Source organism: Polypterus senegalus, chromosome 4 (genome assembly GCF_016835505.1).
Source record: "Polypterus senegalus isolate Bchr_013 chromosome 4, ASM1683550v1, whole genome shotgun sequence".
Lineage (NCBI taxonomy): Eukaryota > Metazoa > Chordata > Cladistia > Polypteriformes > Polypteridae > Polypterus > Polypterus senegalus.
In genome coordinates this window covers 70,608,818-70,633,091 of record NC_053157.1, presented here as the reverse complement: position 1 = coordinate 70,633,091, position 24,274 = coordinate 70,608,818, and the positions used below count along the sequence as shown (strand labels likewise).

At 35.3% G+C, this 24,274-nt stretch overlaps 1 protein-coding gene across 1 annotated transcript in view; it reads right to left on the bottom strand.

Moving 5' to 3' along the window:
* Positions 1–20,115, bottom strand: part of LOC120527433 (proepiregulin-like) — a 38,085-nt gene extending 17,970 nt beyond the window's left edge. The window contains exon 1 of the mRNA XM_039750842.1: positions 19,971–20,115. Coding sequence (XP_039606776.1) covers positions 19,971–20,010 — 40 coding nt within the window. The 5' untranslated portion in view covers positions 20,011–20,115. The remainder of the gene's footprint in view (positions 1–19,970) is intronic.
* Between the last annotated feature and the right edge of the window lie 4,159 nt (positions 20,116–24,274).

The window sequence follows — 24,274 nt, the reverse complement described above, 5'->3', positions numbered from 1 at the left end:
GAATAATGAAATGGATCTGTGACTGTCAGCAAGTAAGAGGGAGATGAATGCCAAGTTAAGAGAGAGTTTTGGTCCAGAGGCAAAAGATGTTGTGCTGAGGAGAAACAGAGTAAGATAGTTTGGACATGTACCTAGAATGAAAGGCAGAATATGACTGAGACAGCTGCAAATACAGAGGTGGAGGAGATGAGGCTGCTGAAGAAAAACATGGTTGGAGGTACTGTCAGATGACATGGGTCTCATTTCATAAGATAATGTGCATAAGGAGAGTAGAGGAAAACAATGTGGGGGGCAACTGGCTATTAAACTGGTGATGAATTTAGAAAAAAAAAGTTTAACCTGGGAAAACAGATGTGACTATAGGACATTAAACATACTACTGTTAAACAGGGAGTGATGATGATGCAAACTATTGCAGTGGTCAGGAAGTAGCTGTAGGAGAGCAGCAACCTGAGCTTGGAACAAGTAGACAGACCAATTACAAAAGAATGCCAGTAATTGGAAAGCATTCACAGGATGAGTGAAATAAGCAGTGGGAGGAATCCATTCATCCATTCATTACGAAAATGTGTGGGGGCAGGTAGCAATGGGTAGGAGGCGGAAACAAACAATCAAAGGAGTGCCAGTAGCGGGATTGTTTGAAACACACAAAGAAGCACGGTGAAATAACAGTTAAAGTAATAGAGTGCATTTCATTAAGTATGTCAGAGGTATAATTTGGAAAAAGACTGTATGACAAATCTGTTCAAGAACCCACTTGAATCCGGAAGGGGAGAATATAAATAGCTTTTTTCTTAGTATTCTGTTGCATATAATATTGGGAACAACATGTCTTGTTGTGAAAGGGTGTTAACCTTTGTTGATAGACAAGCTGAATGTGATATTTTAGCAAATTATACCACCCAGCAGACGTATTAATATGTCAGTCTCCTTCTCGCCTGAGTGAGCCTAACTGCTGGGTGGACTCATTTCACATGGAGACATGACGAAGGATCAAAAGGCAGTCATTCACGTAGTCCACTTGTAGTTCACGTTTAACTCGTTTTTGCTCCTAGGCTGTTATGACATTGCAGTGACGAAAGGCCTTTGAAGAAACATTCCTAAGGATTTATCTGTGGACCCTTGATAGCGATTAAATCTCCACTTTGTTTGGCAGTGCACCATTGGTATTTCATAAATGCAGGAGAGACTCAGCATTTAAACAACATCCACTTAAAAAAATAAATAAATACATTTGCATTAATGTTTATACAAAGAACATTTTTTTCCCTGTTAACAAATTTACTTATTTATTTGGCTGACACTTTTACCCAAAGTGACTTACAACATTTGAGACACAATTGGTTACATCTCTTTCATTTTTCCAATTGGAGTACAGGTTTGTGAAGTGATTTGCTCTGGGTCACACAGTGTCACTTGCACAGAGTCACACATATGCATTAAATGGTTTGTATATATATTATTAATAGAGAGCAAAAAAATAGAAATGTAATAGGATTGCATTTTCTGACTTTTATTTACAGAAAACAGCACAGCCCATTTCATCTTTACTTTTTTTACTTAAACATTTGTAATGAAGAATGGTGCAGTAGATAGAACTGCTGCTTTATGGATCCTGCATACTCAAGTTAAATCCCACACCCATTTGCTACCTTTGTGGAGTTTGCATGTTCATCCTCATGTCTCTGTAGGTTTTTCTCATACTGTACATGCCAAAGGCATTCGTGTTACATTATTGGGGATTCTAAACTGGCCAAATTTAAGTTGGCATATTGGTGTGTGTTGGCCCTTCAATGGAATGTTGCCTCTGCACCCATCATGATTACACAGGTTTGATAATGGATGGATGGCGAGAGAGCTGTACACTATCTGCTTCCCTGTTATAATGAGTTTTTCAATAACTAATCCTGCAGTCAGGTTTATTGAAAGGCTTTTTGTTACAGAGTGAAATGCCAGCGATTCTCCTTTTTTTCAATAATTACATTTAAAAGCTGCAGTAATGCTATGTATAGTACAGCAGATACTGAATGTGTACTTAAAAATAACAGAAGATTATCAATCCCACTTAATCCAGTGTAGGGCCATGGTGGACTGGGTTTTAGTTCATCACAGAGCTGACTTATACACACACATACACACACCCACACACGCACACACACTATGTTACGGCCAAAACCTGAAGTTCAGCCAGTTCCCAAATTGGCCGGACCTTTTGACAATTTGGCCACGAGGTGTGGCCAAAGTCCGAATTACTAGAAATGACCAGTGTATATGCTACTTTGGCTGGCCATTTCGCAAAGCAGCGAGAACTCAAGCTCAAGGCGGGTCTTGTTCAGAAAGCAGACACCACTTGAGACGGCCCTCCCCTCGCCCAAACACTAACCTTAAGATCAATAAAATAGGTCCCTGATGTTAAGTCACTATTATAGTGCTAAAATGATAACAGAAATATGAAACCTATTTATATACCTAAACTTAATTTTTGTGAAACAACCAAGTGGTGTCCGCTTTTTGAACAAGAGCCACCAAGGCTACACTCGATGCAATTGCACTACTAAGCGCGCAACAAATCGCTGCTCATGCTTTTTTCTTCAGACTTTGGCCAATCACCCTATGCCATTTCGCAAACTGGCCGTCAAAATCCTGAAATCGAGGAAAAGATTGGACATTGGCCAGTCAATTTACAGACATTGGCCATTTCCCGATTTGGCCAGATACTTCCCGCTTTGGCCGACTTCGGTTTTTGGGCGTAACATATACACATTTATAGGCTACTTTTAATGGGATTACCCACAGTGTTAATTAACATTAAAAGCATGAATTAAAATAAAATAAAATAAAATAAAATAAAACAGCAACAGCATCCAGTAGATAACACACACAGGTACAGGGAGAACATCAAAACTCCCAACAGACAATGCCCAGGTACATGTTTCAAGGTCAGGATGCAGAATGTGTGAGGCAGAAGAACTCACCAATGTGCCACCAGGCTCTTGAAAAATCACTGACTCAAAAGACAAGTAGGGTTGCCACCCAAGTTGAAGGACTCTTTCTTTAATTCAGCAGGCTAGTCAGTAGGCTGGTTCAATGGAAAATACATAAAAACTTGAAATTGTGCCTAGGCTCCTCTGTGAAAGCATCAATAAAAGTAATTGCACTTTTAAGACACCACAATATACAATTCTGAATATACTGGACTTTGTAAAGAACCTTTATTTATTTGGATCCATAATAGGCTCCATGCAGTAAATAACCAGAAATAGATGTTAACAGATTAGAAAAATACCAATTTGTTATGCATTACCTGCATAACACAGGCTAAGTCTAGGTTTTCTTAATCTTAATGTCCTGCTAAGTAGCCTATCATATATTAGAGATTTGTTTTTTTTCTGTATATTAGGAAGCTTGTCAAAGAACAAACAACGAACTTCATATACGAAGAACCCTTCCCAGAATGAGATGGTGCTTTGTTAGGCAGATGGTGCTTTGTCATACAATGGCTCTAAGAGAAACCACAAAAAAGCAATGAAAAATCATAAAATTCCTGCAGAGAATCAGTATTTTTAAGAGTGTAGGATAAATGAGTCACCCCTATATATATATATATATATATATATATATATATATATATATATATATATATATATATAGATAGATAGATAGATAGATAGATAGATAGATAGATAGAGAGAGAGAGAGAGAGAGAGAGAGAGAGAGAGAGAGAGAGTGAGGGACGACCAACATCCTTGCTTGGTCGGGATGTCCTCATCCTGGAAGGGCAGGGGAAGACAGCTTACAAAGTGCTTTGTTTCCCCAAGGACACTAGATGGCAGCCAACCCAGACTGGTTACATGGATACCCACAAGGCATGCTGGGTATTGTAGTAAGGGGACAGCCTTGATGGATCCTGTGATGTCTGCCAGGTGGAGCTGTGGGATTTGGGAGTTCCTACTCTGACTCCAACCTCATGTTCTGTGGAGCTGCAGTTTCACATCACTTGAAGCATTCCCAGGGATTGGGGTAAAGGAGCTGCCTGCCACAATTCAAAGAGACAGAGGGTGAAGGGAAGGAGGATGAAGCTTGCCAGTTGGAGTGGAAGTTGAAAGAGGCAGAGAGAGAGAGAGAGAAAAGAAGAGAAAAAGAAGAAGACCGCTGTGTTTTTTGGTCCTTCATTGCTGTACTGTGCTTTATTGCTATGGGAAACGCTTCAGGGAAAGTTTTCCCAAATAAAAGCCCTTATTTGTGCAGGACTTATGCCTGTGTCTGTCTGAGTTTGATTTTGTCTGTAGTCATAGTAGGCTGTGTATGCAAGAGAATTGACAACCAATGGATGCTCAACTGAAAGTGCAATGCATTTAATGTAGCAACAAGAAATAAGGAACGCAAGTGTTTTGGAGACTAGCAAACAGAAGACAGTCTCATCTTCCTGATGTCCTGTGTTTTGTGTACTAAAACAGAATTGAAAAAAGAAAAAAATAGGGCAAAGATTGTGGCTGAACTCACCATACATGGTAACCTGTTAATCTTACATATAGTCCCAGTTCCGTCAAGTATGTTATTGGCTGTCACAAAAAAGAGTGAGCATGCCTGTTCTAGGGACAATTTTAATGATAGCAAATTGCCAAACACTTGCGTCTTTGGGATGTGAGAGTAAATTCAGAGTAATCACTAAAAAAAAACACACACAGACATGATGAGGATGAGAAAACTCTACACAACTAGTTATCAGGCATGAAATTTAAACCTTCTTTTTCTTCTTTTGGCTGCTCCTGTTAGGGGTCGCCACAGCAGATCATCTTCTTCCATATCTTTCTCTCTTCTGCATCTTGTTCTGTTACACCCATCACCTGCATGCCCTCTCTCACCACATCCATAAACTTTCTCTTAGGCCATCCTCTTTTTCTCTTGCCTGGCAGCTCTATACTTAGCATCCTTCTCCCAATATACTCAGCATCTCTCCTCTGCACGTGTCCAAACCAATACAATCTCGCCTCTCTGACTTTGTCTCCCAACCGTCCAACTTGTGCTGACCCTCTAATGTACTCATTTCTAATCCTGTCCATCCTTGTCACACCCAATGCAAATCTTTGCATCTTTAACTTTGCTACCTCCAGATCTGTCTCCTGCTTTCTGGTCAGTACCACCATCTCTAACCCATATAACATAGCAGGTCTCACTACCATCCTGTAGACCTTCCCTTTCATTCTTGCTGATACCCGTCTGTCACAAATTACTCCTGACACTGTTCTCCACCCATTCCACCCTGCCTGCACTCTCTTTTTCACCTCTCTTCCACAATCCCCATTACTCTGTACTGTTGATCCCAAGTATTTAAACTCATCCACCTTCGCCAACTCTGCTCCCTGCATCCTCATCATTCTACTGACCTCCCTCTCATTTACACACATGTATTCTGTCTTGTTCCTACTGACCTTCATTCCTCTCCTCTGTAGAGCATATCTCCACCTCTCCAGAGTCTCCTCAACCTGCTCCCTACTATCACTACAGATCACAATGTCATCAGCAAACATCATAGTCCATGGGAGATTTAAACCAATTACACTAAGTCTATGTGCTAATCACTGCATCATGATGTCACCCTAATATATACAGTGTGCTTCAGAAAATGGATGTTAAGGATGACTGAATTCCCCAGCAGTTGGTAATGCTGGTTCATGGATACAATAAACATAAGTTACACCACTGGGTTTTGTTACTTCCCAGTAAACAATCAGGAATTTTCATAGTGCATGTAGTACTTGTAAAGAAGATTAGATTGCAGAGCATGGAGTCACTCAGTTCTCATTTTACACTGATAGAGAAGTGCCCTTTGTGTAGAGTTAAAACAAGGCTTGCATTGCTATATGGTTGTTTTATGTGCAAAAAGTATTTATAGCACCTTTACAGCCTTTATTCTTTTGATGTGTTTTTGCCAAAGTTGTAACATACCTGATATGCATCTGGCGACCTTGTAGGTGTGTCCTGAACAATCATTCTTTTTAAATTTCTTGGCATTAAGTTCCAAAGAACATGGCACACTGTTGGAATGCTAAGCTGTAGTAAAAGTGACAAACTAGAAGTTTTTTTTTCCAAAACTAAAAATGGTATCAAATGAAAATCATTGCTTTTCAGAAGCTTTCAATTGATTTTCCCCTTTTTCATAATATTACCCAAGAAGTCATACTGCTTATTGAAATCTATACTCAGCTCTTTAAGAGAAGTGAATTTAAACAATGGTGTGTAAAAAACTGGGAGCTGATTCAGTGTTGCCAAAATACATTACTTTCTCTTACGATCTTGTACTGCAGTAAGAAAATGGAGAAGGAATTGTTTGTGTCATGACATCTGAGAATTCATATTTGTATTCGTTTTGTTGTGCTATCCTGGGGTAGTTGGCATAGTAGTGCAGCATTTAACACCATTGTTTCACAAAGCCCAGATTTGAATTCAGTTTCCTTCTTTCATGTGGAGTTTGTATATGTTCCCTGTGTCTGTGTGGGATTTTCTCCACATCCCCAAGAGATGTGCAGGTTCGGTTAATTGGTGCCTACGGATTTGCCCCAGTGTGTGCAAAAAAATGGGCCTTGTGATAGAATGGTGTCCCATCTGCAGGGTAAACTCCTTTATTTCACCTAACAGGTTCACCACCATAACCCTAAATTAGATTAGAGGGAATGAAAAATGATATGCAATCCCAGAAGATTTAATTTACATAATGAAATATTCACAAAGTACCAATTCATAATCTGTTATGGATTTGTACAAAGGAGTTAGGAACTGCAATCCTACTACTCCAAGGAACTGTATTTGCCAGTTGTTGTACGGAGTTTGCAAGTTCTTCTCAGTTCCACCTGGGTCCACTTTAGTTTCTGTAGGCAAATCAGTTGTAACTTACCATCCTAAACAATTATTTATGTTAATTTTTATTTATAAACAAATTCCCTGTATATCTGTATGTGTGTGTGTTTGTGTGTGTGAGTGTGCCCTGTGTCTCATCTTGACTACTGCTGTGTTAAATTTACCTTAGAAGTCAAATTTCTGAGCTGGGAATGACACCACACATGAGAAAACTGTGTTCCTGTAAAACATTTGGAAAAAGATATGGAAGCCTCCAGGAAAATCTTTGTTCTAGTTGCTTTTTCAGAATTCAGAAAACTACAGAACAATGCATTGTATAGTATTTTTCACATCCAAACACCACAGCAACATGTCCACAGTTTGAGGTTGGACAGCATCATGTGTATGACTCATTTAATGAGACATATATAAAAAGAAGTGATAACAAATAGTAAAGTTCTAAAGTTTGTGGTGTATTTCACCATTTTGGACTGATGTCATGATCTAAAGTCGGACAAACTCAGGCTTTATAGACCAGCCCCTAGTTTCTGAGTAGAAAATCCAACCTGTGGGGTTATTCCTGTGAAAATTCTGACTAGGAAATCAGAAATTCTGACTTCCCAATTGAAATGAATTGCAGCATACATAATTTCTTTTAAGTTGGTTAATCGGACAGGGTCAAAGAGTACAGATGAGAGGAGCCTGTTGCACATGAAGCCATCACTGAAGTCATTCAGGGGTCTGTAAGTCGACTACTACCTTTTCTAATTTAAATTAATGACATAGATTTGGTAGCTACTAGGTATATTAAGTTCGCAGATGACACTAAAATTGGAGGTATTGAAAAACAATTCAGTAAGACATGGACAAGCTTCAAATTTTGTGAAATGCAATATGCTAAAAGAGATAATTACAAATACAAAATGAGTGACACTAACCTACAAAAACAACCTCCAAAAATGATATGGTAATTTATATTGATGCAACATTTTCATTGCATAGGCAATGGACAATCAACTAAAAAAACTGTAAAATGTGCCAATAAGACTGCATCTGATGCACCACATGCAGTTCTGGTTGACACATTCAAAAAAAGACATAGCAGCACTAGAAGCTTTGCAGAAGAGCGCAACTCCTACTTCTCAGACACGCTAAATTAATTAAAACTCTTTAGTCTTGAGACGAGATGATTGCTTTGAGAACCTAATTTTATTCTTCAAAATAATCAAAGGTATCAATAAATTCGATCCATCAAAATTTCAATTAATAAGTCAATCATATAATTGAGGACAGTGGTAAAAAATAAGGGGAAAGAAATTTAAGACTGAGACCAGGAAGCTCTTCTTCACACAAAGAGTTATGGAAATTTGTAACAAACTACTGGGTCATGTAATTGTGACAGAAAGCTTGACAATTGTTAAAAGGTATCAGGATGAGATATTGAAAGAATATGGCTGTTAGCTAAAAAAATGATATTAATGGAATAAATACACTGCCCTCAACTTTCATATGTCCTCATGTAATGATCAACGAAAATGGATATATGGATGAAATGACATTGTCTAATTTTGCACATAAAAAAATGATGAAAGTATCAGCGCTTTAAGGGGAACTGCATTTGAGTATGAGGCCTGGAAGCACTTCTTTACAGAAAGACTTTTGGGAACCAGGAACAAAGTAAAAGTCATGTGGTTGAAGCAGAAACCCTGACATCCTTTATGATCTCCTCTCCTTCATCGAATTTTTATGTTTTATTGCTTCAATATTTTTCAATTTTGATATGTAAGACACTTTTTATAAGTGTCTATAAAGTTGTGTCTGGCCAATGATACACAGCAATTTATTAGTAGTTACTGAAAAATCATTGTCAGCTTCAGATAGTAGTGTTGCTTATGTCTAGTCTGATTCCAGACCAAAAGAAGTATGTGCTTCCACTCAGGAACTAACAAATTTGTTATAGGTGGCAAAAGAATGGATTCTCTTACTTGGAACAAATATGGGGCAGTAGGAGTATGAAGAAGAAATTGAGAGTCGTGTGGTGCATTGGAAACAGACCTTCATGTGATATCTTTGGAAGCCCAATTTAATAAGGTTCTGACTTGCCCACAGACACTTTTATTGGGCTGGCCCTTATTTTTCCCCTTCTGGATCCTTTAGCGATGGCTTTTTTTTAAGGCAATATGGTGTCTGGAGATGGTGATGTGACATTGCTTCCTGCAAAAGATACTGGAACAACACAATCACAGATTTAGCCAAACAGCAATAACTAGTGCCAACCAAGAACGGGGAACTGTGACACAACTTAAATTTAATCGAGTTAAATTTTCTGTCACCAGTTATAATTTCAGCACTTCTAGAAGTATAAAGAGGGTATTAAAGACAATTTACATGTGGTTTTCAGGCAGAAAGCATCTCCAGGAATTCTACTGACAGATAATGAAAACAGTACATATAACTTATGAGGCTCTATTTTCTTCATGTGAGTCCCATGCTGTTAACTAGGGATAAGAGTACATATTTTTCTAATAGGAGGAATTGAGGGTGCAGAATTAAAAAAAACTTTGAAGTGCTTGCAGATGACATTTTACTGGGTCACATATTATAATTATTAGTGAGCATAAATGTAAAAACTACTTTATTAGTTACTAATTTGAGGTAAATTTACCTATCTCAGACAATGGCTGTGGCATTTTAAGAATAAATAAATTAATTAAATGATCATTTTTAAATAATCAGAAAAAATTAGAAATATGATCTAAAAAATACAAAAGAAAAACAAAGTTAAAGTAAACCATTCCCTTTAAGGACAGATACCTGCCTGGGTGTTAGAAAAAAAGCCGAAAAATTCCTGGTTAGCAAAATTTCCATACAAAAAAGCAACATAAGGAAATGTTAGTGAAATAATCTGAATTTGGTCATAAGTCAAATCAACAGCCTCACAATTATAGTCCTGTATGCTGATGTAAAAATAAAAAGGTTATAACACAAGTATGCGACCATCACATGGAATCAGCAACACTATTTAATCTTTTTTTGCATTACTTGAAAAGTCTGGCCTCTTATAAGGCCTAGACCTTGTCTGTCTTTGTGTATTTTATATCCTATTTAGACTACCTACACAGAGTGGACCCTTCATCAGGTACATTTGTTTTTTTAAGCAAATCATTTGCTCTTTCTATATGGCTGTGACTCAGGATATTTAGCATATACAGGTAGACATGGTCAGGAAGTTTAACTGTTGTTTAAGCAAATATTAGAATGGGCAGTTTTGATGAGTGGTACTGTATGATTACTGGTGCCAGGCATTGTGCTTCCAGCTTTTTAGTAACAAATGCCCTCATGGGGTTGTCATACGCCATACGATCTGAAGTTTAAAGATAAAGGTGGCATAAAAACATCCAGTGAGTAGGAATTATCTGAGCAAAAATACCTTCTTAATAAGAAAGTTCACGGGAGGTTCAGTCAAGCTAATAGTAAAGCCACAAATAGTCCAATAACAGCTCTTTACAAAGGTCATTTTCAGATGGCCACCTCATGCATAAAATGATGAGGCAAATGAACTACATTAGTAGAAGACCACTTTGACTTTCACTTATTAGTACACATTCACCAAAACCATAGAAAGATAGGAAAAACATCTTCCGATCTGCCAAATGTTAATTTCTGCTGATGCCAGCCAGAATTTGATGTCAATACCATGACTCCAGCCTTGTGATTGATTGCCATTCTGTGCAGGGCTTGTGTTGTCAGGATAGGCTCCAGCACACTCTGGTCTCACATTGGATTGACTGTTTCTGAGAGTGAGCTTCAATCCATGGATCCATAGTGACTTATGTCAGTGGTCCAGGGTGGTGGTGGTTTAATGGTGTAGGAATGTGTTTTTGGCAAACATTAGGCATCTTAATACCAAATGAATATAATTTAAATGTCACAACATACAAAAGAATTGTGGCCAACAATTTTTCAAAGGAATACTTTACACAGGATGATGTATCATTTCACCAAGTGCTCATCTTATGCTGGTTACATAAATATAATGGTCATTTTAGTTTACTCTAATGGCCTCCACAATTCCCTGAACTCAATCCAATAGAGATGTTATAGGATGAGAATAAAATGTTTATGTTATGAAAGTATTCCTAGAAAATGCTTTCTTAGTTAACAGTGACCAGATTCCTTAAGGAATGTTTCCATCAACTTGTTGAATATATGACTTAAAAAATTTTGGCTGTTCTTGAGCACAAATGGGTCCTGCCAGTGCAAGACAGGAATAACTACCATATATATTCGTGTTTAAGTTCTCCTGTGGATAAGTCAGGGCTTAATTTTACCATAAAGATTCCGGTATTTTATAATGTCGGTCGTATAAGTCAAATGCGGAAAACTCACATTATTGGTCCAAGAGATTATGATTTGCTAATGCCCAGCTGAGAGAGTAAGTATCGAGCACACTGTCTTTTTTTTCTATGTATTGCGCCTACGTGACCACACGTTAATACCCAAACTATTCCAAAACGATGTTTGTACTGTTCACTGCTCATCTACGATGGAGTGTTCGAACAGAAGAAAATATGAAGCTGGCGAAAGAAATTGGTAACTGCACTGCTGCAACAAAATTCTATGTGTCTGAGAAACTGGTGCCTGATTGGAGGAGGCAATAAGATGTAAAAAAAAAATTAATTAAGGGTCGCATTTGTGAACGGGCGTAAAAGTCGCTGTCTGATTTTATGATCGATTTTTCGGGTTTCAAGACCTGACTTATACACGAGTATATACGGTAATAAAGTGGTCATTGAGATTATATATGTACCTGAATTTATACATCTTTTTAAGGCCCCAAGGTATGTTGCTTTGAGTATCACATATGATGAATTTTGGCATGTTTTACTTCAGTTTTCTTTACTAATACTAATGCATACCAATAGTCTTGATAGAAAGTTTCTTAAACTATAAAAACTTAAAAATATTAAACCTCAGTTGTCCTACTGTGCTCAATAACAAAACCTGAGCCTTCAAGCCTCCTTTGCTTTACGTATCTGATTGTACTGCATAATGTGACTAGCTGAGTGTCTGCCTTTGTCCATCCAACTTAAGGTCTAAAAGGAATCTGTAAGGCAATGGAAATTTTCTGAAGGAAGTCCTACCTGGTCCTACCTACCTGGCTGTACCTTTTTCTTTGAATGTGCTCTTTTCATGCACCTGTGCAGTCTATGTTAAATACACCATTTTTCAATCAATGAGCTCTCAAACATAACTGATATAAGTTTGAAAAACTGTTAATTGATTCTGAATATAATAACTGTTAATGTAAGACAAAATGTTTTTCTTATTTGCATGGTTCTTAAAAAGCAGTGTTTGTATTTTCTGTTGGTTTAAGACTAGTCTTTTTAGAACTACTCATTTCAAATATATGTAAATAGGTATGTCTGCTGCTTCATTGATCCAATATCCTGTCCCATGAACTGTCATTGCCTGTGAGGTATCTACATGTTCCTCCTATATCTGCATATTTTTTTTTTTTTATGGATGCTCCAGTTTTCCTTGAACACCCCTATACGATGTACATCCTAGGTTAACTGAGGATTCCAAACTAGTCCTGTGGGTGTGAATGATGGAATAGCACTTGTCCTATGATGCTTTTTATCCCTTGTATCTATTGTTTTTGAATTGAACTCCAGTCCCCCTTTAACTCTAAACTGGATTAACCAACACTGAGAATGCTATATTTTTAGATTGCAACATTATTCTGGACAAAAATTTTTAATTACCTCTCAGACAGCCTTGGACTCACAATCCCTCCTAACCCATTAACAGCTGTGTTTGGGGTTCTTCCAGAGGGGCTTAAAGTGGAGAAGGACAAACAAATTGTGATTGCATTCACTACACTCTTGGCACACAGACTTAGTCTGATAAACTGGAAGAACCCAAACTCTCCTCTTTTAAGTCAGTGGGAAACCAATGTGTTATACTATTTGAAATTGGAAAAAAATCAAATACTCAGTTAGAGGATCTGTACAGACTTTTTTCAAAACATGGCAGGATCTAATCAGTAATATTTTAAAATAAGCTCATAAAGCACAGAGAATTTATTAATTTAGGTATGTTTGCAAGCATTAAATTTTACACCGTTTGGCTTGCTCTCTCTCTCAGGGGTGGGGATCGATATTTTCTTAGCATAATTCTTTTTTTTGTAAAAACTTGATTGCTATGTATGGATTGTAATAAAATTAATTAAAAAAAAGAGAATGCTATATTTTATTTATATCTCTATTTACAGTGTATATTATACACCTATGTTTACAGTATACATAAAAGGATTTCTCAAATAATTTAGAACTCTCCTAGAGTAAGGAGTACATCAGGTAAGTTGAGTTGTATTTTCTATTAAATCTTTATTAAATCTCTGCATTTTAATACATTCTTGTTTTTCATTGGGCAGAGAATGACACAGTTATTGTATGTTGGTTGAATAAACAAGAAAGAATTTCACATCATTGTGTAAACATGTCAATACTATTACTAATACTACCACTACTTGAGTCAAAATGAATAGAAAATGTCTGATGTTTATTATGTGTTTAATTTGGAACGTTAGCTAATAAAGAACCAAGGAATGGTGTGTTTTTAAGAAAATGCCCATTATTCCTGCGAATGGGTTGCTATCGAATTTATTGTGGAAAGTAAGGACATAGTAACAAGCATTCACAAGTCGTAAACAAAGTATTTCTACCCCTAAAAGATGCCATACATGAGAAAGGAAGATTTAAGAAGTGCGGGAGTGGTTGGGAGTGCATGATCCTGACTTTTTTATTACTGCTTCATAGCTGCTATATTACGTAGATTTTTTTATGGAAAGTAAGGAGTTTATATCAATTCTATAAGAATGCTTACACAATCCTATGATAAATTATAGTACAATAATAACGAATATTATAATGTAAATTGAAAACCTTTATTGAATGCAGATTGGGAAACTAGCCAAAACAGCTATTGAATTTTGATCCACACCTTTCATGTTTTTGACGCATGTTTGCTACAACAAAATACTCATTTTATCACTTATCAAGCATTTTTCTTGTGATAATGATATACTTTCTATTTGCTTGTGAGAATTCTCACATAAATACAAAGTAAATCTAACCATGTGGCAAGAAAAGTTTACTCTGATTTGATCTGTCAGGAGGAAACCACCACCTAGTGGGGTGAAAGGTTGTTGCACAGGAAAACTAAATGCTGCCCAAAAATGACATATACAGTGTATATACTATTTTACAATGTCTGTGTAATCACAAGACATGGATCAATACTCAACAACTGTCTTGGCTTGAAAAAGTCATGGATTTTATTAGCTTTTAAGCTTTTCTTAGTTTCCACTTAGACCGCAATGTAAAGTAAGCATCAGTGCAGAAAATATATATTTTTTTTAATTTATAGAAAACCCTTAACTTTGGAACAAAATGTTGCATGTCAAAAGCATATATACCATGTTTGTGAATAAATCATTTTCAAAATACTAAACGTATTGTTTAATACTGCATTAGGTAATTATGCTTCATTTGTGCATTCTCCATGTATCTCAGTTTTTTTTTCTTATGATACTCCAGTCTACTAACACATCTGGCTGCTTTGTAAAGGGAAAAGTAGGTTCCGAAAATGAACATAAAATGGATCATAAATAGGTCACCTGGAAGTCGATCTTAAAAAAATTAATCGCAAGAATAAGTTTGCAAAAAATCAAATACTCAGTTAGAGGATCTGTGCAGACTTTTTTCAAAACATGGCAGGATCTAATCAGTAATATTTTGAAATGATTTTATAAAGCACAGAGAATTTGTTGATTTAGGTATTTTTACAAGCCTTAAATTTTACACCGTTTGGCTTGCTCTCTCTCTCAAGGGTGGGGATCGATCTGTTCTTAGCATAATTCTTTTTTTTTTTTGTAAAAACTTGATTGCTATGTATTGATTGTAATAAAATTAATAAATAAAAATAAACAAATTTAAAAAAAAAAATAAAAAAAAGAATAAGTTTGCAGCCCAAATGGCCAGAGCTCAAATAATGGCCATCTGTGTTTGAAAGAGATGTGGAGTATAAACTGGTAATAGAGACCATGCAGGATAAACATGAATTTAGTTTTCTGACCCTGTTATAATCCATCTGGAGAACAGTAAAAAGAAGTGCATTTAACACTGAGAGTCAATCGATCAAGTAAATCTAAGTCTGTTGAATCGAGTTGTATAAGCACTAGGGAGTCCTCCATGCAGAAGACAACTTGGTCCTCATTCAAATGTGGTACAGACAATGATTCCCATCAGACCATTGTGCTTCCCTCAACCGAATATTTATTATTACTCAAATAAATAGCATGTGCAACACACAAAAGACAAATAAAAAGATTCTGGAGGCCTTAATCATACTGTTCATTGCTACAACCACATAGTGTAAACTTTTAGTGGCCAAAATTAATTTGCATTACAGAGAGAATTCATTAGGAAAGTTATTGGAAACATTCCCTTTTCCACAAGTTCCATCTTGTGTACATTTAAGATAAATGTCTTCTGCATAGAATGAAGGGAAGTTTACTCTGAAGAGAAGAATGATTAGAATTTAAAAAAGACCTGAAGCAGAACCTCAAACTTTTAGGATTTATCCACTCTTTTTAAATTCCAAGGCTGTTCTTTCAGGCAAGTGGAACTGCACTGAAATAATAGGATCATATGATTTAAGGTCAGGAAGGTTTTTGTCTCACTTTATTTGATGTTGGACTGAAGGTTTAACCAGGACGGGATACTACTATAGGTGGGGGGTTCACTCAGATGTGAAAGATTCCTCCCTTGGAATTTTTTGCTTAGCATTTGAGACAAGGATTGTATATACTAAGAAACACTACCTTTGGTTGAGAGTACCACATTCTCCCAAAATGAATGAATAAAGAATTATTCTGTATGGTTGATGACTGTGTAGCTCTGATGATTAGGAAGATAATATAATAATATAATTTGATCTCTTCTTTAGGGACCCCATTTTACTGTCCAAACTAACCATTCTCTTTTAAAGGTTTGAGTAACAGGTTTTGCAACATTAATGCCACAGCATTTTTTTGTGGACCCACAGATCCAAGATAATACAATATGTGTGTTTTTTGGTTGAACAGGTGAGCCTTATAACACTGGACTAACAGGGATAGAGAACGTTTATGTGGCTCTGTGGAGAGTAATTTCTTTGTTCCTATGTTTGAGCAAGGCTCTTGTAAGAATAATTATATTTTATGTTCCATAATGTGGGATGAAAATTCTAATAATATTTAACTCAAAACTCTGATACAGTATTCAGTGAAAATAGGACACACATCAAGGCCCATGCCTTGACAAATGATTAGAACATATTATTGAGAGACTACAGGGTACAAAAAATGATTCCTGATGATTTATAACATTTCTAGAGTGTTTATTTTATTAAATGGCAGACATTTACAGTAAATATTGCATTTTTAGAGATACCTGAATGTTTTATGCATTCCACATTGTAGTCTGGGAATGTGAATGTTTACTATTACACAATAAAGAGTTTAGTTCCTATGACAAGAGCATTAAGCCATAATTCCTGCATAATCTTAGCGTCAATAGTGAATTTTTATTGTGCCTGTTAATGGTTCAACTACTCCCCATCACTATAGTGGCCTCCATCCCACAGCAACTCTTCGTGCTATGGTCACTTTTTTGTCTAAATGGAGCTGTTTAATATCTCTTTTTTAATAGGCTTACTATTGAGTACCACATCCATCACCCTCTGTCATAGTCTCTACAAAATTTGTGTTGTCTTTTATTTGAATTTCACCTTTTCATAGTTCCAAAATTTATAGAATATACAGTATTTATAAATACTTTGCCTCACACTATTTTGTTAACTACATGATGTACTGCTCTTGATCTTCCATAAGTATAATATTTAAATATTCTGAAAACATAAATAAGGCAATTTTATCAGTGTGATAACTTAAACAGCATGATTTTCTTACCACAATAAAATTATTCTAAATAATCACACCATTTATTATCTGGGCCAACATTGTGCAGTATATCTGAACTGGATTCAATGCTTTTGTAAATGAATATACAATTTCATGGAGCCAGTGTCTATTTGGTAGCAAAAACTTGGCCAACCTTGGACTGAACCTCTGCACACATTCACTTATATATCCACACACTTGAGAGTTATCAGTTAACCTACCATGAATGTGTTTAACATTAACAAGGAAACCAGTACACCCCAATAAATGGAGAGGGAGATTCCTTAGACACTTCTCACAGACGGCAAAAGGGCCAGGAAATGAATCCTAGTCTTTAAAAATGGAAGGCAACAGCGCAGTCATGGTGCCAGCATGCAAGTTTATTTTAATATATAGGAAACAAAGAAGAAAATACTTTTGCAACAACTTAAAAGATAAGGTTGCAATGAAATCAATCATATAAGTGCAAATGCATCACTTTTTGGATTCACTGAACTTTTTATTTTATTTTCAGGAAGTATTTGCTGTTGTTTGTTTATTGTTATAATAATGATGCCACTGCAAGTCCATCATAAATAGAATTTTGCCATGGTTTTTGACATTCTGACAATATCCTTGTTGTTGCTAGCATGTCATCAGATGATGTCACATTATTGCATAAACCTATTTAAAATGGCGGTGTGCATTATTGTATTATTGGATATGTTTTTAAAATTAAAAGAAAAAACTAAGAATATTAGTTATATTTATTGGTAAGAAACCAAAATAAGGGTGAAAACCTTTTGTTTGTTTTATTGAATTTGACTTTTGATTTTTGTTTTGGGCATTGATAATCAGTTTGGCTTGCTTCTTACAGTTTTCCGACCCCAGCCTGTTAAAAGACTACATATTAGCCAGTTCCTTTTGCCACCTCCATGTCTCTGTCATACTTTGTACACACAAAATGACAAGTTTGAGCAAACAGTCTCGTTTGAATGGTGTTCATAAAAAATGAATTATGGGAAAAGGTTAAAGAATTTGAACATTCACAGCATAAGCAATCAGATAATGGAGAAAGCATGAAATAGGTATTTAAAAAATGTATGATATTTGCAAACTCCAGCTTCAAAATGAATTTCTCTACCAGCATTAATTCTCTTAATCTACGCCTTCTGTTCTGACAAATTACGTCCATTCATAAAACAAGGAAGTTGTAATGTAAACAGTTTAAAGAGTGCGTTAAAAGTACTTAAATATGACTTGAGGACCTGTATGATGTGTATTTATATCTACATTACCAATCTCTGTCTGCAATAAAACTGCAGGTGCTACTCCCTATTAAATGGCTGCTGTCATAACTGAGGCTGGCACCAGCATGCCTTTTCTTCTCACGGTTGCTTTCTTTTTAATTTTGCATTAAATTATACTATGAACTTTGTTATCGTCCATAGTCCAAACCAATATGACTGAAAGTAAACCATTTGCTGCTATGACTAGGGGTTTGAAGTACCTTAAATAGAAACCCCAATTTAAACAAAGAATCACTCCCTGTAATGTTGTGGAGTTCTGTGACTACAGGTGCCATAGGGGCATCCAAGAACTGGAAGTTAATGATTTGATATTACTCTAGTGGACTGAGTTGGGAGCCACACCCAGAGAAAAACAGTTGTATGGTAAATATTATTATTTGCTCTTAGTTTTCCTTCACGTGTATATGTAGGAGTAGGAATATAAGAAATAATCATTTGAAACAATTATCAATAATTACATACATTATTGTCAGGATTGTGATGGGGTTGTGAAAACTATTTGCAGTGTATACTATACACAAATTGTGCTCAATACAATGGTGATAAAAGGAGTTTTGTGTTTACTAAGGCTTATTAAAAATAATTATATTTTTCTGCACTGAATAAAAACTTATGGAAATATTAAGACTGATCTGGTGATTTTATTATACATAGTTGCCCATTTTTCTTTAGATAACAGATTTCAGTTTGTGTATTTTATTCTACATTAACAAAAATAGTAATTACTTTTTTTCTCCATTATAATGAAACAAACTAATCCCGATAACCATTCTTTGTTTCTTTAAACATCTGCAATTTCAAGTTTCCACCTTTTAATACATATCCGACTTTCAATAGCGGCATTCTGGTATGACTTAAAAAACTCTTTAATCTCATATTGTTTATCTCGTTTAGCATACTCCTTAGGAACAGAAACAAAGATAACTTTATTTACACAACAAACAAAGGTTTTGTGTTTGTATTTTCAAATCAACACGGATCTGCTTTATTTTGTGATGCCAGACATAATTTTACAAGTTTGTATTCATATGAGCTTGAAGGTAAAATTTTGAGAATGAACAAAATTAATGTTTCATTGTTATTTATTAAAAATGCAATTAAATATGCTACTTTGCAGTACCACTTAGTGAACAAATATAGTTGTAAGGGATATCTCAAAGTGAGAAATGTAATTTCTTAGGTGAAATTGTAGGAGCCATTGATCTTTAACTTTTATGACAGAAAAACATGTTATGTAAGGATTAGTTATAAAAAGGAATGTTTTAAGAGCTTTTAAGAGTGAAAAAATAGTTTCAGAACAAATAAAGATTTTGCTTTACTACACACATTTATTTTACACAAATAAATAGCAATACCCAAAAGTGACAACTTTTGAAATTATTTTTTTTTAATACTGTTAGAATAAAAGATCAAAGGCAGTACAACTCACGTGTTGGCATTAGTGCTAGTGCATATTCACAAAATTTAAAAATGTTGCTCGGTAAGTTAAAAAAATTAGTCTTGCATAGACAAGACATTCTCTTATATTCTGGGTATTAAAGTACAATACTCTGGCAAGGAAAAAAAAATTGTAAAGCAAAAATTATTGTAATTTTATTAATAATGAATCTATTGACATATGTAATATTAGGAAGGTCACAATATCTAGGCATTTTTAATTATATAGTGGTGTTTGAACCTTGTTGAATTGTTTGATGAAGTTAAGTGCAGCCTAATATGAACATTTCATCTGTTCATTTACTTAACAAATTGGACATTAATCTTAAATAGTACTTAGAGATAATTCATTTCTCTAAAGTGCATCTATGCCAAAAAAGATGAAAAGAAATACTCACCTAATAGTAAGAGAAACGCAAAGGCTCTGTGGCTTATCATCTCCCTTCTGCAGAATCAACTGAACGCCTGCCTGTACAGCTGACTTTTTAAAGGCAAAGACCTTTGTTATTAGGCAACTGAGCCTGTGGGCAGACAAAAGGAATTTGATTCCAACCACTAGCAGCTTTAGATCTGATTTACAAGGAATATGCAACCCGTTCTGCGAGATCTTTCAAAGCAACTAGATGCAAGTTGTGTAATTAAAAAAGCGGGTGCAGCTTGCAGCTCGCTCCCTTTCCCTCAGTCATTCCAATGGAAAGGAGTCAATTATTTTTTGGCACATTTGGAACTGAGCTGTCGGAAAGTATCAGTGTAATTAAATAATCATAACTGGCCATTCACCTACACAGTACTTATTCACAATGGTTAAGACAATTTAAATAACTATGTTATTTAATATATGTTGCTCATAACTCTTTATAAAATTTGAAGAACACATTTTTAAACATTATTTACATTTTGAGAATAATGCTTGTTCTATAAATTTAAATTTAACATATACGTACACAGCAGCTTTATAACAGAATTTATTTCATTAATAGCAAAATCTCTTTCAAATTTATAGCCAACTGCAAAAGTTTCAAAAATGAAACAACTTTAAAGATTCATTTCTCAAAATGCATTTGTTTAATACAATTACTTTTCTGTACATTATTGGAAAGGTATCTACAGAAATCTGCGGTAAGCAGGCAGTTTGCCTTGTGCAATTTGTTGGCTGGGATTGGCTCCAGCAGACCCCCGTGACCCTATAAAGATATAGCGGGTTGGATAATGGATGGATGGATATATACAGAACAAATTAACCTTCATTTTCACTACATTCACTGATAAATGATCTTTTTAAATAAATGTTTTAAATTATTTCCATTTTCATGTAAGAAATTCAACCATCTGTTGTTTCAACTATTTTCTGAAGGGTCCATTTCACTTTTTTTTTAATCAGAAGGTGCAGCACTGAGTGAAAAGAACAAAACATGTGAGGATGAAAAGTCAGTCCATTTCCTGAATGCAGTCTGTATGTTAAGTGTTTAAAGCAAGTGGCATTCCACCCCAGAAAAATAAGATGGAAACCAACTTTTGAGTACCATATGAATGCCATTATGAATGAACAGGTTAAAGGAATGCCTAATAAAGGAAAAATAGACAGACGGGCTTTGCAGTCGGAAGGGAACAGGAACCCTTACTAGTCAATATAATAGAAAGACTGGGGGAGACAACAATGTTTGTATCCTTTATTCCCCAATACGCTAGATGGCAGCATCCCTTGGTTAGAATTCCCACATGGACACCTGCAGGGACGCTAGGACCTGCAATCCCATGGGGCAGACCTGTTGGGTACCGTGAGGGTGCTAGGAGGAGCTGCCAGGATTAGTAATCCCTACTTTCAGGGATTTCTGTTTTACCTGGTAGTACTACACCCTAGCACCAGAAGTGTTCCCAGGTCAGAGGTAAAAGAAGCCACTTGACGTAGAAGGGCCTGTAAAGGTACTGGAAAGAATGAAAGCACTGAATTTGAACCTGTGACTGTGCCTGTGTTAGTTGTGCCCAGGGTTTGGAGTGCAGTGATGCCCCTATCTTTCACTGTATATACAAAAATGTGATACTAGGATGCAGTAAAGAATATTTTCCAAGTCTAGTCAATAAATAATGTTCAAAAATTATATGTGTTAGTAGTCACAGTGATAATTAAAACTGAAATCAAGGAATTGCACACAGAAGTAAATCTCAAAATGAGTAATTTTGTACTGTTCTTTTCCCATAGTAATTGCAAAACAAAATACTGTTAGCACCTCTAACATTCTGGTAACTAACTACATGCTATTCTAAACAAACTGAATTGTGTAACTACTGGTTTTTTGTGCTAGTATAAACAATAATTTCATAAATAAAATAGGCGGTTCAGGAATTTTCACAGTAATTTATCTTGTGTAGGCTCCAGCAAGTCTTTAGAAGGCAAGATTTTTATTTCTCCTGAAAAGCTTAATTCTGAACTTCATCCAACAATGCATTTGTCCACTTTATATACTGCATATGTACATAGAGTATGTTTTTCTTTACTGTATTCTTTTGTTGACGACATGAGAACAAGAGAACATGATAGTTTCTGTGCTTTAAAAATACATTTTTGAAATGTTGTTGTGACAGGTTTTCCTTATAAGTAGCACAAGCTTCCTAAATATATTTATAAAAGTGTCAATAAAAGAGCATGAAACAAAACAAAAAAGGCTCAATGAAGCTCACCTTGCAGGAAAGCAAACAACCCTCTTGTATTGGTTTAACAAAAATTAAACACAACTTACCTTTTATCCTTAAATATTATTTATTATCTAGTTGTACACCTTTCTTGTCAGTTAGGTTTTCACCGCGTTCTTTACAACTATCATCTCATTATCAAACACACTGGCAATGAAGCTTTCTTTCTATTCCACCTGTTTTCATGTAACCCGTGTTTATTGTCATTATCTGTATTCCAAATTGCTTTAACAATGATATGCTACTTGTTGCCCAGTTCCTTAACAATACATGATTTCTCATACCTTTTCCTGGAGAAGAAATACTATAACACCTGAAACTGAGATGTTTGTCCTTAACAGTTTTATCCCCCAACTAGTCATGCAAAGTTTTGCCCAAAATTATTTAAAACGTGAATATTAGAGTGGACATAATGGATGATACTACAGTTTAATGACAATCTGTCTTCAAAAAGATTTAGTACGTTTTACACTATAGAATAAAGCTTAAGGTTCATAATCGGCTGCAATAATAATACAATAATGGTTGTGTAATGTGTTTCTGCAAATGTTGGTGCTTTGGTATTGTGCGTTTTTTTCTTTTTTTTTAAGTAAATATTATCATCTGCTTCCATGCACTGTGAATTAGGAGCACAAGGAGATAACTAACAGTTTCTTTCTTATGTTATTTTAATATGTTCTGTTTCCCACTCTTTGCTTTTCTTAATTGCATTATGTTTAGTTTAGTTTCTTTCATAATATATGTCAGAAAGATCACTAAATTATTTTTTTGCACTTTCCACCAGTAACATTAGCAAACATTTCTTTTTCTTCTCAGGCAATAAAGTTCTTGGTGAGCCTTACAGTCCCTAATGGCATTTTCCCATATGACATGGCCTATAGTTTCAAACTATCCATTTTTTTCCTAAGATCGTGCTCAAGTTCATTTTGCCATTAGTTTTTGGGGGATTATATGCTCCTTCTTTCTCTACCCATTTTTCCTCTTAAAATCACTGTCAGTTTCCTCTGTCCTCCATTCTTTCAATATATCTATCCTATCTCATTCTACATTCCTTCACAAATATTACATGTCTGTATTATTTCTAACAACTCTATAATCTCATGCTTTTCGACATATACTCAATGTTTGTAAATCCTTGACAGATCCACAAATATGTTCTTCAGTTTTCCTTTCTGATATATACTAGACCTAGTGGCATCGTATGCTCAGTGTTTATGATCTGTACAATGCTACTTAATGAAACATTGGTTTATATAATGTAGTTTAATTTTAGAAGATACAGACTGAATGTTTCACCTTAGATTTGCCAAGTAGGTACAGTTTCCATCCATTATTCTTCATTGTATCTCCTCCAAAACCTTGTATTCTTTATTCAGAGTTGCTCCTAAATACACTGCTTTAAACCATTTTAGTTACCAATGCTAAAGTTTTACAAGAGTCATGTTCAGTTTTTTTCTTTATCTTCCAATGTTATCAATCCAGTTCTTTTTCGAGGCATCTCCAGCATGATTACCATTTCTCTCTGACCCATCATGTTTCTATATAGTAATAGTACATCATCAGCATACGTACAAATCTGCTTATAATTATAATTATGTGACCCTTTCTAATCTAGCTTTTTGGTTACTTTTAATAATGCAATGCTAAACAAAGAGTCCTTCTAATGCAATGTAAAGTTGCTGATAGTATGTCTCCTTTATCTCACTCCTCTTCATAATCTTGTGGTCCCGATTCCCACTCTTGTATATCTGTGAAAGTAAGTTTTACCAATTAATTTTATTTCTCTTGTACTCTTAAGTTTCATAAAGCTTAGCAGTTCTTCTCTTTTAATATTATCCAATGTCTATCTGAAGTCTAAAAAATAGAATATAGAAATCTGTTTTATATTTATATTATTTTTTCTATAGCTTGTCATATTGTAAATATTTATTCTGTTGTGCTTCGATTAGACAAAAAGCTATTTTATTATTTCCCTACATATTCTTCTCTATAAGAATTAAGTTTAAAGAAA